Source organism: Aquarana catesbeiana, linkage group LG12 (genome assembly GCF_042186555.1).
Source record: "Aquarana catesbeiana isolate 2022-GZ linkage group LG12, ASM4218655v1, whole genome shotgun sequence".
In the NCBI taxonomy this organism is placed as follows: domain Eukaryota; kingdom Metazoa; phylum Chordata; class Amphibia; order Anura; family Ranidae; genus Aquarana; species Aquarana catesbeiana.
Genome location: NC_133335.1, coordinates 65075807 through 65089338, shown reverse-complemented (window position 1 = coordinate 65089338; position 13532 = coordinate 65075807). Strand labels below are relative to the sequence as shown.

The 13532-nt window shown below is 41.8% G+C and overlaps 1 protein-coding gene across 1 annotated transcript; it reads right to left on the bottom strand.

Annotated features, from left to right (window-relative positions):
• Positions 1 to 271: 271 nt before the first annotated feature.
• LOC141113783 (keratin, type I cytoskeletal 42-like) lies at positions 272 to 12843 on the bottom strand. The gene is made up of 8 exons (XM_073607065.1): positions 12454 to 12843; positions 11556 to 11638; positions 7266 to 7422; positions 5431 to 5589; positions 4737 to 4862; positions 1872 to 2086; positions 1748 to 1782; positions 272 to 419 (listed from the first exon to the last, which is right to left on the bottom strand). Exons 1-8 carry the CDS (start codon positions 12841 to 12843, stop codon positions 316 to 318), a joined length of 1269 nt encoding a protein of 422 aa, XP_073463166.1. The 3' UTR covers positions 272 to 315.
• Positions 12844 to 13532: the final 689 nt, after the last annotated feature.

Genomic DNA, 13532 nt, shown 5'->3' with positions numbered 1-13532 from the left:
GTACAAAGAACAACAATCGTATCCACAGCGACCAATCAGAAATTTTGTCTTAACTGACTGTGGAAAAAGAAACCCTTGTTGGCTGCCATGGATTGCAGCCCTTTGTTGACATTTTTTCACTACCTTATTGAGTTAACCTGAACGTGTTGACCAAAGCGTCCAATTATATGATCATTCGCCATCTAAATTATTGCCGTGGGTAATACACACTGTCTGAGATCTTTCTTATATTGGACACTGTCTTAAATGAGGCCTAAGTGTTGCTGGCACATATAAGTCATCATGAAACGTTTACATATGCTTCTAGACTGTCAGTTAGATCTTCAGCTTCTCTTCAGTAGCATTCACTTTCTGTGACACAATCCGACCGTTCACCACTTCCTCTACGATGGTTGTGACTTTCCTGGTCTTGTTGGGCTCTAGAAATGGAAGAAGAGGTTAAAGTGCATCTGTGCCAAAGTACATGAAATTCACTTTTAAAGAGCTTAAAATATGATGGGTTATTTAAAGTACTACACATTACTGCTCTTCTATCGAAGACAGGTCAATTGTTTTAACTTTATAATAGTGATCCCAAAAGCTACTTGTTGCAAATGAAATCTGTGCTTTGAAAAATATATGGGCAACCTTTGCTGACCTCTACTTGATAGCCAATGGCTTTAATACTTTCTAAATCGGTGAACTAAATATATATGTAGGATATGAATTCTAAATTCATTCATACTTTGCCTATTACACTTTTTTTCCAAGTCAGAGACCTACACTACTGAAGTACTGAAGCTATAGACAGCCAGACAATAGCATTTTCCAAAGTAGGTCAGCAGCCTATCTGTCTCAACAGGTTTCCTTTAAAGCTGAATTTGGGGAATTAGACAAAATATACCCTTGCAATATCCCCCCTCCCCACACACACATTGCAAGGGTGAAATTTAGTCCAGGGGTACATGGATAAGGTGTAATACTGTATTCCCGGCTCTAGCGGGCTTCCTCCATCCATGCAATCGGACCAGCACTGGAGCCTCTCTAAGGTGCTCTTAGCCACATTCACGCATCTGCCTTCTCTACATACATTGTATGGTTACTAGCCCTGCACTGTACATGATTACACCCAGGGACCTCCCGCAGCCTTGAGCTTCAGGCTAAAGAGAACAATGCTGGAACCTACCCCTAGACTAAATGAGCATTAAACCCTTGCAGTGGGGGGGGGGAGGGGGGTAGATTTTGTGGAATTCCTACACCTACTGAGGTCATTGGGAGCTCCTACTTCCTCTGTCAAATTGTTATCGAAATTCTATATGAGGGAATGTAACAGGAAAAGCTGAAACACACAAAGGGGGACAGGAACACCGAAAACTCACAAGTGGAACACTGAAAACTCACAAGTGGAACACCCAAAACTCACAAGTGGAAAGGAAAAGAATTGGGAACTATGGCAGGGACATCTCAATATTGAAGTTCCCATTGTATACCAGCAGGAATTCAGAGGCCGACTCAATCTACCAGATTTCATCTATGTCTAAATATAATTTTTTAGATGGACTAACTCTTGCATTAACCTGCTTTTTTTTAAGGATTGTAAATGTCTATACAGTTGTAAATCCTGCTGAGATAAAGATTTGAATCAATCAATAGTCCTGCATTGTAGAGAAGTCCCAGCACTTTGACAGTATGCTAGAATAGTGGCTGGAAATCATCTGGTTTCCCATGTCTGCTAAATGTCACCAAAGATTTAAAAAATGAAATATACCTTTCGCAGGGATTGATACTTCTTTGCAATGCCATCTGCAAAACATGAGCGTTATAAATATCAGTATATTTTTTAAATATCAAAATAAATATGTACAGTATATCAAATAAATGACCTAACTTACGCTTCTCCATCAAGAAGTCTGCGGTATGTCTCGATCTCCTGTTCCAGACGGGTCTTGATATCCAGTAGAAGTTTGTACTCAGCGTTCTGACGTTCCAGATCACTGCGGGCCTGGCTAAGCTGTTCTTCTAAGTTTCCTACAACACCCTGCAATTGCGCCAGCTGTGTGCTGTAGCATCGCTCTGTCTCTGCCAGGGAGCACTCAAGAGACTTTTTCTGAAAGAAATAAATGTTAAAGTGTTATTTCCAGCTACCAGGAAAATTATTTGGTGTCATGCTAAATTGAATTGTACTAATGTCAGAATAACCTTAGAGTTTGCCATAACTCAAGCCTTAAATCTATGCACATAGACTGAGCAAGGCTTTCATATTCTGGGCTGTACTAATTCTTTCCAATCCTTCTGCAGCTGCAGCCTCTGATCAGTGTATTCTGACGGTGGCAGGGGCTGCTGTCACAATACAATGTCCCGTGTGGGGTGGGGGGTGGGGTGGTGGTGGTGGTGGTGGGGGGGGGGCTAATCCTCTATCCGCCCCATCTGCATTGATGGAGAAATCAGTAGTTTTTTTTAATTTTTACTTGCCTGATGGCTGAATGAAGAAAATAAAAAAAACTACATGTCTATGGCCAGCATCATAATTAGGTGTCTTGGTACTGGGTTCCTGATGCATGCTTTTTGCACTGGATATCAGTGCTATCAATGCAGAGGCTCTTGGTGCAGGATGAGGTATGTAGCAAAATATGGGTTCATTAGTACTATGGTTTAATCTGACAATACACTATTAGAGTTTTGTAGGCTGAATGAAAAAAATCTGATTCCTCCATGCACACTATAGATTGTGGATGGAAATATCCCCCTGCCGGGCTATTGTATTCTGACAGCTGGCAGCGGCTGTCACAATACTCAAACAGCGCTTCAACTGGCTGGATGCAATTGCTCTTTGAGTGTCAATTTTCTGCCCAGCTTTTTTTATTTACCAAACAAAGGATGCCAGGCAGGAAGGTGCCGACAAGGCCACCCAGTATGTGAATTTTGGCTGGTACAGCAGGAACCAGCCAAAATTCAAGCAGTGTATAGCCAGCTTTAGTCTGGCTCAGTGTTTGCCTTAATTGGTTCAGTGTTTTAGGAAGAAAGTGTTGGGGGGGGGTAAATGTAAAGAGCTCACTCTAGGTGTTGTTAAGCAATCGGGGGAGATAAGTGATAAGGGACAGGTTCATTTTAAGTGTTGAGAGGGAGTGTTGGGACTGCATTAGGTGTAAAGTGTTCAGGTAGTAGAGGGTTATGTGTTACGGTAGTGCTTAGGTTTATGTGAAATTTTATTTTTAATTACTGTAAGGGTCATGGCACCTTAGCGATACTGTAGTTTGCAAAGAAATGCTCATACTTCCATTAGTCACTCCCTTGCCAACTGGATGAGTGAGGAGTCACTACATTGTTGAGGGAAATGCTGCAGAATGTAATTTTTCTCTAATGTGTTTACCCCTATTAACTGTATAGCAATAATGTCGCTGGCAAATTCTTGCCATTGGAAGGATCTCTAACACTACACGGCCATTAGGGAAGTTTCAGATTTGTCACTTGTGCCTGGAGCTTTGGACGGATTGAGAGCATCATGGGCCTAGTGCTGAGGATTTTGGTGTGCCAAATAAATAAAATGAAAATAAACTATTTTTTGTTAAAACAAATGAAATATTTAAACATATTCAATTAAATAGCGAAGGTGTAGAGAGAGAGCGGGGTGAAAGGGGGGGTGAAAGAGGAGGGTGAGAGAGAGAGGGGTGGGAGAAAGAGGAAGGGTGAGAGAGAGAGGGGTGTGCAGGAGAGAGAGGGTTAAGAGAGAGTGATAGAGGGGGTGAAAGAGAGGGGTGAGAGAGAGAGGGGGGGGTGAGAGGAGATGGGATGAGAGAGAGGGAAGGTGTGAGAGAGATGGGGGGAGAGAGAGATGGTGCCTTTGGGTAGTAGGGTAGTAATGTGGCGCACTATGGGCGATGCCACATTGAGGTAAGAGTGGGAGGAGCTGCCCTACACGAGATGCATGGAAACATGTGCGCTCTGTCACATCTGCACAATGTGAATGGAGTCTTACACTTACCAGCCATGTAACAGGGGTATTTACTATGACAGACCCTTCCCTGCCTCTCTGCTAAATCTCTCTGCATCTTTATCCACCTCCTCTCAGTACACCTGTGCATTCTAAAATCCCCCTGCTAACCTCTGCACCCTAAACCGTCCCCTGCACACCAAACCCCCTCATCTCTGCTTAACTCCATATGCCTCTGCTCATCTTTGCACCCTAGCCCCCTTGCACGCCCCCTCTTTGGTCATGTTTGCCCTCCAAACTGTATTCCCTTCTCTGTTTATCTCTGGACACCCCCCCCCCATCTGCTCACCTTTGCAGTACAGACTGATGGCAGGCTCAGTGACTGTGACAAGCAGGGATTGTTGTACATCCCCAGTGTCAGCAGCATTCAGCAAAGGCTGGCCCTATCTTAAGGAATGGGGAAGGGGCCTGGAGCTGCAACTCCAATAGCCCCTATGTTAATCTGGCTCTGCCTGGAGCCCCATTCTGTAATCTCCCGATGCTGAGAAAAAGTGTATCAGAATTCCCAGGTTTGTCTAATTGAAAGTTTAAGGAGACCTAAGTGTTCTTTTTAAATTGTCTTATTTAATCATATGATTTCATATATAACTACTTTATTTGTAATGTGTAGACATATGTATCTGATCAAAACGTCTGCTCTTTCAGCAAACTTTGTTGACAGGGCACTATCAAATTCCAGTCTACTCGGCACTCCTACATGTCTCTACCCCACCCATGTGAGATGTGGGGTGGCATGTAGTTAAAATAATTAATGAGTAAAGGTTACCATAGCAAGTTGTGCCTGCAGCTCAATCTCCAGTTCTTGAAGAGTACGTCTTAGCTCTGTCAACTGTGTCTTGTGACATTCAACCAATTCAGTGCTGTGGCCAATCTCCTTGTTGAGCTCTGCGCTCTGGAATGCATGAATAGTAAGTACATGTAATTAATATTGACAGGCCCCATACAATCCAACATTGACAGACGTTTCTGGCTTAGGCGTTACATGAGCCTGGTCTTATGAAGGCTCATTTCACTGTCCAGATTTACACTTTCCTTGCATTGGGAAACAAAAGTAATATTTATTGTCTATAAAAGAAATAAAAAGTAAAAAAAAAGCTGCTTAATTCAACTATAGTTTTAGGTCACTACAAAGAATGTGCCCTTTTATACTGTATATTACTTGTAGATCTAATCCTCCGTCATATACTGGAAATAAAACTTGACCCTTTGTCAGGGCCAGGCTGTGGGGTAAGCAGCTAAGACAGCTACATAGGGCTCTTCAGCAGGATTGGGGGTGCAGAAAAGACAGGAAATGCAACCCATACTACCAAAGCTATTTAGAGCTCATTGGGGAAAGGAGGGCGCACTTTGGCCTTTTCACCTTGGGTGCTAAAGGTCCTTTCCTGACATTGTCCCCTGTTCCAAAATAGTTGAACAGCAGAAGCTGAAGTGCACCTTGAAGTTCATGAGGACAGGATTACCTTTTCATTGAACCAGTCAGCAGCCTTCTGTCTGTTCTGTTCTGCGATGTGTTCATACTGAGATCTCATGTCATTGAGAAGTTTGGCCAGGTCCACTCCAGGGGCAGCATTCATTTCCACATTGACGTCGGCTCGCTCTCCCTTCAGAGCATTAAGTTCCTAGACAAATACAATGGGATAGCACATTAAAACAATCTGTTGCTTTACCCTTCTCTTATAATACTAGTTAATCATACCAGTCTTTGAGTTGATATTTTACTAAGTAGATTAGGTCTAAAAAAAAATTGTGAGGCAGTGGTTCGAATTTCAGTTTTCTTAACATCTCTAGTAGAAGGTAATAGGCTTAATGTAAACCTCTGCTTGTGCTGGAGACCACACTGGACTGAATGGATTGGTAACTAATCATGGATGGGTATTCGTGTGGGCAAAATGGAAGGAATGTTTCCCGGTGGATAGTGCCCAGTGATGTATGGTGGCGATGGTCCCTCTTGGGGATTGGGCTGCTGCCTTTTCTGTGCGACCTTACGGTCGTTTCAGCATGTAGACTTGGACAAAATGAAAGGAGCGCCCAGTGTCCTGAGAATTGCAACTTCTAAGGTATGGTTCATAGGCGTTTATTAAAGAATAGCAACACGTACATCAAGCCAATGTGTTTCTGGGGAATACACTCCCCGTTCTTCAGGGCTGTTGCTGCATAACTATTTAATGGGAACAGTTCCCATGAATGGTTATGTTGGATCAAGGTTTGAAAACCAGGATGGCGGGATGCCAGCTTTAGTTGTATAGGCAGCTGATGCCTTGGCTTGATGTACATGTTGCTACTTTTTATTAAGGCCTATGAATATTACCTTTGAAGTTGTATTTCTCTGGACACTGTGCACTCCTTTTCTTATATCCAAGTAATGTAAACCTCTGATCATTCACCCACTGGGAGTAAATAGACAACAATTATTTTTTTTTTTGTGAACTTCTTTAAAAATGTGCCTATCTGGTTGACAAGGGTTGGTTTTTTGGCCTGATGCTTCTAGAGTTTGTACCAGGGTAATCATAACATGAGTTATAAGTATCTCTAAGATTATCATTTCAGCACCATTCCAGATACATTTAAGGCTCATTATGTTGTTTTCCTGCAGTTGCCATTTATTTGGAATGCATGTCAAACACAGTTCAGTAAAATCCCATTGGCTTAAATTGAGCAGTAGACAAGGCTTTGTGTTGGGATGCGTTCCTTGGCATGTCCTATTGAGGTGTCTTTGAACTGCAGGCAAAGCAGGTCAAATACATCCTTTTCATTCAAATACATGCATTTGCATTTGAATAGCAATTTCAGTGTTTGACAAGAGCACCCCTTGACATGAGCCTCTAAAGAGATCTGTCTCTCTGGGCAAAATGAGAGTGTGTGTACATAGCTCAGTCCCCAGATGTGTATAATTACCCAGCCATGCTTCTTCCTTGTCTCTCCATGCTGCTGGAGGTCTTAAGAACAGAATAGGTCTTCTGGGTATGGGGAGCACATGACCCCCCCATGTGACAGTGCTTGGGTCTAAGTGACATCACTAGGCCTGAACACTGTCATGTAGGCTGTGCTTTGATATCATCTCCAGGAATCATAGCACAACTTTTTACATTTGCATTCCTGTGCTACTGAGCAAATGGCCAAAAGCCAAGATCCTATCATGATAACTAAGCAGGAAACCTAATGGAGGTCGATTGCCTCAGTCCTTGTATATAAATCCTCTGAATTCTATACCTGCTATTGGTGATAACTGACCCAAAGCTAGAAGGTAATTGTTCATTAAGATCATCAACATGGTTTTTCCCACCAAAATCCATACCTCTTCATGGTTCCTCTTCATGCAATCAAGCTCTTCCTTCAGACTCTCAAGCTGTGGTGCCAGGGTGGACTTAGCAAATGTCAGTTCTTCTAGTACCCTACGCAGACTGCATATGTCTGACTCTACACTCTGATAGAGGCACAGTTCATTCTCATACCTGAAAGAAAAGCATTTATTGAACATCTTCTTAATGGATTACATTCAAATTTGTGTATCAAGCTCAAGTTGGCCTAGACATATTGTATGTGAGTGATAATGCTATTTTTTAAAGTCTCTTCCTTTTTGTTAGCCTATATCTTTTGTGCTTTTTTTGCTGTGAAGATTAAAGTGTATGTCAGGGCAAAAAATAAAAAAAAATCAGTACTTCTCTAAAGCACATTTTCCCCTTATTTTATCCCTTTAAAGATGTTGCAAGTACAGAAAAATATCTGTGCATCGCCAGAAATCGAGAGTTTTCCTAACGTCCTGTTATGTACTGACAACACAGGATTACCAAACTCCCCACCCTTTTTGTCCTTCTGTACAACCATACATTAAAATTGGGTTCCCCCCCTCAGAGTCTACCATCAGCGGACCTTAGTCCACTGTCAGATGAATATGGTCACAGAAGTGCACTTCTGTAAACCAAAGGAGAAGTAGGGCCAAAAGAGTTTTGGCCCTACTTCTCCTTTAACCAGTATGAGCATGTAATCAGAGAACCTAGTTAATTCACAGTAAACAAGACCAAAAGTTTAACTAAAGCTGGCCATACATGCATAGATTTTTTGCATGCAACAGATTCTCCCATCCATTCTAAACAGCGAGGATGAACGAATCCCCCTGCTGGTTTTGTAATCTGACAGCTGGTGCCAGTTTTCTGAATACTTGAATAGTGACTTCAGCTGATTGGTTTCAGTCACTGTTTGGCTGACAGTTTTTTCCTTCAATCTTCAGATTTTTATTATTATTATTCAGAATTTATAAAGTGCAAACAGTTTGCGCAGCACTTTACAACATGAGGGCAGACAGTACAGTTACAATATAATTAAATACACAAGAAAAGGCAAAATAGCGCAGGTTACTTGGTTTGTGATATATTAAATGTTGCTGAAGATATGTCCTTTAGAGCAGTGCACTCTCCGTGAGATGAAAGCAGTCTATGTGCTGGGCAGCCTTTAGATGGGAGGTGAAGCCGCTCCAAATATACAAAAGGAAAAACAACGAGAAAGGCGCCTCTTAGTAAACTGTACATTTAATAGCGTATTGGTATTAAAATCACTCACATTTCAAACTTAAATAGTCCGGCGTAGAGAACTCAGTATAGGCATACGGGATAGCGTCCTCCTCTGTCCCACAGTCTTTTTCTCTCTTGCTGACGGCTGGTCTGTGTGGCATAGACTTCCGGGAACAGTGATTGTCCAGAACGAGGCTTGGCCACCGCCGAGCAGTTGATTGAGAGGCAGCCTCTCAAGCTGCCTCTCAATCAACTGCTCGGCGGTGGCCAAGCCTCGTTCTGGACAATCACTGTTCCCGGAAGTCTATGCCACACAGACCAGCCGTCAGCAAGAGAGAAAAAGACTGTGGGACAGAGGAGGACGCTATCCCGTATGCCTATACTGAGTTCTCTACGCCGGACTATTTAAGTTTGAAATGTGAGTGATTTTAATACCAATACGCTATTAAATGTACAGTTTACTAAGAGGCGCCTTTCTTGTTGTTTTTCCTTTTACAATATAATTAAATACAGGAGTAATCAGTGGGGCCTACACTCTAAAAAGGAGGGTCAAATGATACAAAAGGTAATAACTGTGGGCATGAGCTTTATGCATTTTTTTACCACAATTTTACATTTGTGTTTTGCAATTTTTATGCTTTTTTTTTTTTTTTTTGCCAAATTTGTTGTTGGGCAGAATCAAAAATGCAAAATGCAAATCATGGCAAAAACACAATACATGCTTTTTTTGCAGCTTTTCTGTTAAAATCCATTGGACTAAAAAAAGCTAAAAAAGCTGCGTTTTGTTTTTTTAAAAGTCCCTGACCCTTTCCAAAAATGTAGAGGCACAAAAATGCATTGATGTGAACATGTTCCATAGGAACCCATGTTGAAAATAATGTCCTAGGTTTCTGTAAAGCTACTTTCACACTGAGGTGCTTTACAGGCGCTACAGCGCTAAAAATAGCACCTGCATAGCGCCTGTAAAGAGTCTCTCCAATGTGAAAGCCCGAGCACTTCCACACTGGAGCAGTACGCTTGCAGGACAATAAAAAAAAGTCCCGCAAGCCGCATCTTTGCAGCGCTGTAGGAGCGCTGTATACACCCCTCCTAAAGCGCCCCTGCCTATTGAAAACAATGGGGCAACGCCACCAAACCAAATTTTAACCCTTTTTCAGCCGCTAGCGGGGGTTAAAACTGCCACGCTGGTGGCTGAATAGTGCAGCTAAAAATAGCGCTGCTTTACCGCCGACGCCCGCCTGCCCCAGTGTGAAAGTAGTCTTAAAAGCATGAAAAAATGCATTGGTGTGAATGGAGCCTAAAAAATAATCTAAGATTTAGTTTTTTCAAGCCAGGTGGTTCCAGGTGGTTCCAGGAGGACCACCCCTGGGTCAAATTTTAGCTGATTTGGCAGGGAATGGTTGAAATTCAATCTGTTTATGGCTGTCTTTATTGCCATCTCTTAACAGCCTTAAAAAATTACCAACAAACAAGCAATGAAAGCGGAGGGAATTTAAAATGAAGAATATAAGCAAAATGGTTGCATCCTTCAAATTAATCTCTTAAAAATAATACCAATCCACTTGAACCCCTAAACAACTAATTGTTTTTGCCCCCTAGTCAGACACCCTTTTCTTTTTTATCCAATGACAAAATTCCTGTCTTATATGTGGAGCTGCCTTTTTAACTCTATAATTAATTTGAGTGTTGGGTAGTGATGGACTCGGGTGTATTCAAACCCCACATGCCCGACCCCGCCAGGAAGTCAACACCGTACAGCGCTAATCACTGGCAGTGAGACATTTCCCGGTCGGCAGCTGCACAGATCGGGAAATGTCTCACTGCCTGTGATTAGCGCTGTGCAGTGTTGGCTTTCTGGCGAGATTGGGCATGTGGGGTTTCGAACACACCCAAGCCCATCACTAGTGTTGAGGAAAGGGGGAAGAAAGATATAGTCTATCAATGAAGAATCTGCTGAGAAGAGATGGTGACTTTAAAAAAGAAGACAAGAAGAGTTAAATCAGATTTAACAGACAGCTAACATCAAGTGTCCGCATCCAGGAGAGAACCAGGCTTCCCTGCTGTTTTGCAATTAACAGGCCTGCAAACAGTGTATTGGTTTCTGCTGTGTAGAGAGGATCTGCCATCTGCAGGTTGATGAAATTGGATAGCACTTTTTTTTTATTCACTTGCAACCATCATGGTCTGACAGCACCCATTTACAACAAAAACTTACATCTGTCTGCAAGGAAACCTAAAATGTATATACTGCATCAGTGTAATGTGTCATTAGGTTGCACTAAATGGAGCTAAATGCTGATGGAACCTAATTACCACTAAACATCCATCTATATGTTGCCTAAAGTTGGACACAAAGCAAGAGAGACAGAGGCATAGATGCAGGGCTTACATTACTGGATTTCAAAGACTTTGGCATAGGAGGGGTTTAAAGTTTCAAAGGAAATATAGTGTTGGGGTACATACCTGATGGTGGGATCAGAGAGGAACAGGAGGGGCTTCGTGGGTTGGATTGGAGGGGGGTTCAGGCAGTCTTCAGTGGAAAGATAGCTGGCCTGGCATTGGGCAAAATTCCTCCCTACCCATTGCCTTGTTTTTCCTTTTCTAGTTACTTTCATTCAGATGTGAGCTTTTCCTGGAAGCTGTAGCAGCTTGCAGGATTACAAGGTCCTTGAAGGTGGTCATTAGGGTCAAATGTAAATTAGGCAGGGACCCATCTTAGGTATGGCTCTCCTTATTTTGTATGGTTGAGTGCAAGTGAAGTGGTGGTTGTTCATGGTTGTATCTGCAGTTTTTGGTGCACTTGCCTGTGTTGTACGGCTGGAGGCCTACCCTACAGGTTTACAAAAATACTGAAGTAAAGTGCCTGCAAGGACCTTGAGCTCCATTCCTACTGTATTGAATATCATTCTGGTATTCACAGATTTTGTTAATAAAAGTTTGTTATGGCCGATAAACTCCACTTTGTCAGTTGTGTTGGTTTGTTGTAGTGATCAGGCAGTTTGGGAGGCAAGTCATCTTTAATACCCTAGTCAGGAGAAGGGCTATTACAAACCATTTATTCTGGTGTCTCCACTTACTTCATTTTGAAGTCCTCAGCAGCCAGCCTGGCATTGTCTATCTGTAGCACAATTCGGGAATTTTCACAACTTTCAGCTAAGATCTGGGGAATAAAAAGCAGTTCAGAATTCTGAGTTAAAAAAGAACATATTTTCTTTGTGACTCATACAAAATATAAATGTATGTTCTATAGCATTATTTTTTCGGTTCATACTAAATTATACTATGTACCGAAGATCTTATCAAAGACCCCCCAAAGAATGCCACATTGATTTAAATACTCCTAAATCACATACATTTAGCATTAATATTTTCTCATATTTAAAAATATTTTCAAAATGATGCCTTAAAGGCCAATTGGATTTTCAGCTCAAATCAGCTATTTACAATACAGGAATACCAAAACAATCAATGTCTTACAGTTAATTTTCCTTCAAAAACAGCTAAAGCCTGAGTAAAAAAGCCTGCTACCAGCTGCAGAAAAGGACCCTTGGATCCTTGCTCTCTGTATGAAAGCAGTGGTCCCTGCTTTTTTTTTTTTTATACATACCACAGGGTTCAGCCCAGCATCTACCCATGAGGGAAAACCTGGGTCTTTGAGTAGAGCCATTCAGATTACCTGGGTATAACTTCTATGTGGTCAACTGCAGTTGGCACCAGTGATAAGAGATATGGAAAGGATCCCTGTAGGTGTGTGTTATGGGATGCCCATCTCCGATCACCAATGTTTAGGGGTATAAATAGCATTGTTTTTTAGCCCCCAATAATGATGGTGGTTCTTTGCAATTTTGCTTTAGGGCCCTTTGAGTTCTAGTTATTCCCCTGATGCTTGTGGCTTTTTTTCTCACACAAAGTTCTGTCTGACAATGCGGATTCCAAATTTGATAGTGCTACTAAAATCCATCTAATATAACCCACCTTGCATCTAAGATCCTCAATGATGCGAAAGAATGGGCTGTAGTCCTCTACTTTGGGCTGATGCTTAATGTACCACTCCTTGATTTTTGCCTCAAGGTCAGCGTTGGCATCTTCCAAAGCCTTGACTTTATCCAAGTAAGTGGCCAGACGGATGTTGAGGTTCTGCATGGTCTCCTTTTCTCCTCCATGTAGAAGGCCATCGTTGGCTCCATGACTCCCAACTGCAAAGTGTTCAGCTGCTATAGCCAAGTCTCCAGCCAGACTGCTGACCCTGTGGCTGCTCATGCTGCTAACTGATCTTACAGATCCACTTTTCCAATGGCAGGACATGGTGCAAGATGGTAGGTGAAAAGTTGTAGATTTCCAAGTAAGAAGCCCTTGGTGGATCATGTAACACTCCACATCCACAAGGTTTATATACAAGTTTCAAGGATGGGTGTTGTATCGCATCACCTTTTTTTTTAAACAATAAAACACAAACTAAATCCAGGTTGGATTATTACAAATTGCATGTAAAAAATATAAGCTGTTTTTTGTAGGTTCGAGAATGCCTTTAATTTTTATGTTGTAGGGGAGATCATTGGTGTTGAAAAACAAACAGTTACTCAGCTAAATATACCAATTATGACGTTGGTTTTTATATGGCAGCTTTCTAGTGATATGTTTTACTGATATTTTAAGGATTATGGCAGTCACTGAACAGACATGGTGCTAATCCTACATTTAATGTGATTCATTAATCCCTGTAGTTGGTATGTAAATGGGTTTAGTAATGGATATATGTGAAATGGTTATAAAAAACAAATACTTTTCGGTAAATTAAAAAAAACCTGTTACCTTTCTATTAAAGGTTCTGTCTTAGAGCCCATTCACTAGTGGGCTCTAAAGCTATTAAAATATGCTGTGGCACAAATTTTTTTTTTAGAACAAAGTAAGATTTTTTTTCCCATCGGTGTCAGGAAGTGAGCTGACATCTTTCCAAAGTGAAGGAAATCCCTGGTAGGCTTCAGGGTCCCCATAACTAATCTCGCTATTGAAAGATTTCCACTTTGTTCCTGTTGTGGTGACTAGCAGGCCCC

Bases quoted from the DNA above. Each gene is read 5' to 3' on its own strand.
- LOC141113783 (XM_073607065.1), bottom strand. From the start codon at position 12,843: ATGATCCACCAAGGGCTTCTTACTTGGAAATCTACAACTTTTCACCTA. The intron at 4,863-5,430 runs GTAATCCTGTCC...CATGCATTCCAG, and splicing joins CTGACTGGTTCAATGAAAAG to AGCGCAGAGCTCAACAAGGA. The intron at 420-1,747 runs GTATATTTCATT...TTCCATTTCTAG, and splicing joins AGTATCAATCCCTGCGAAAG to AGCCCAACAAGACCAGGAAA.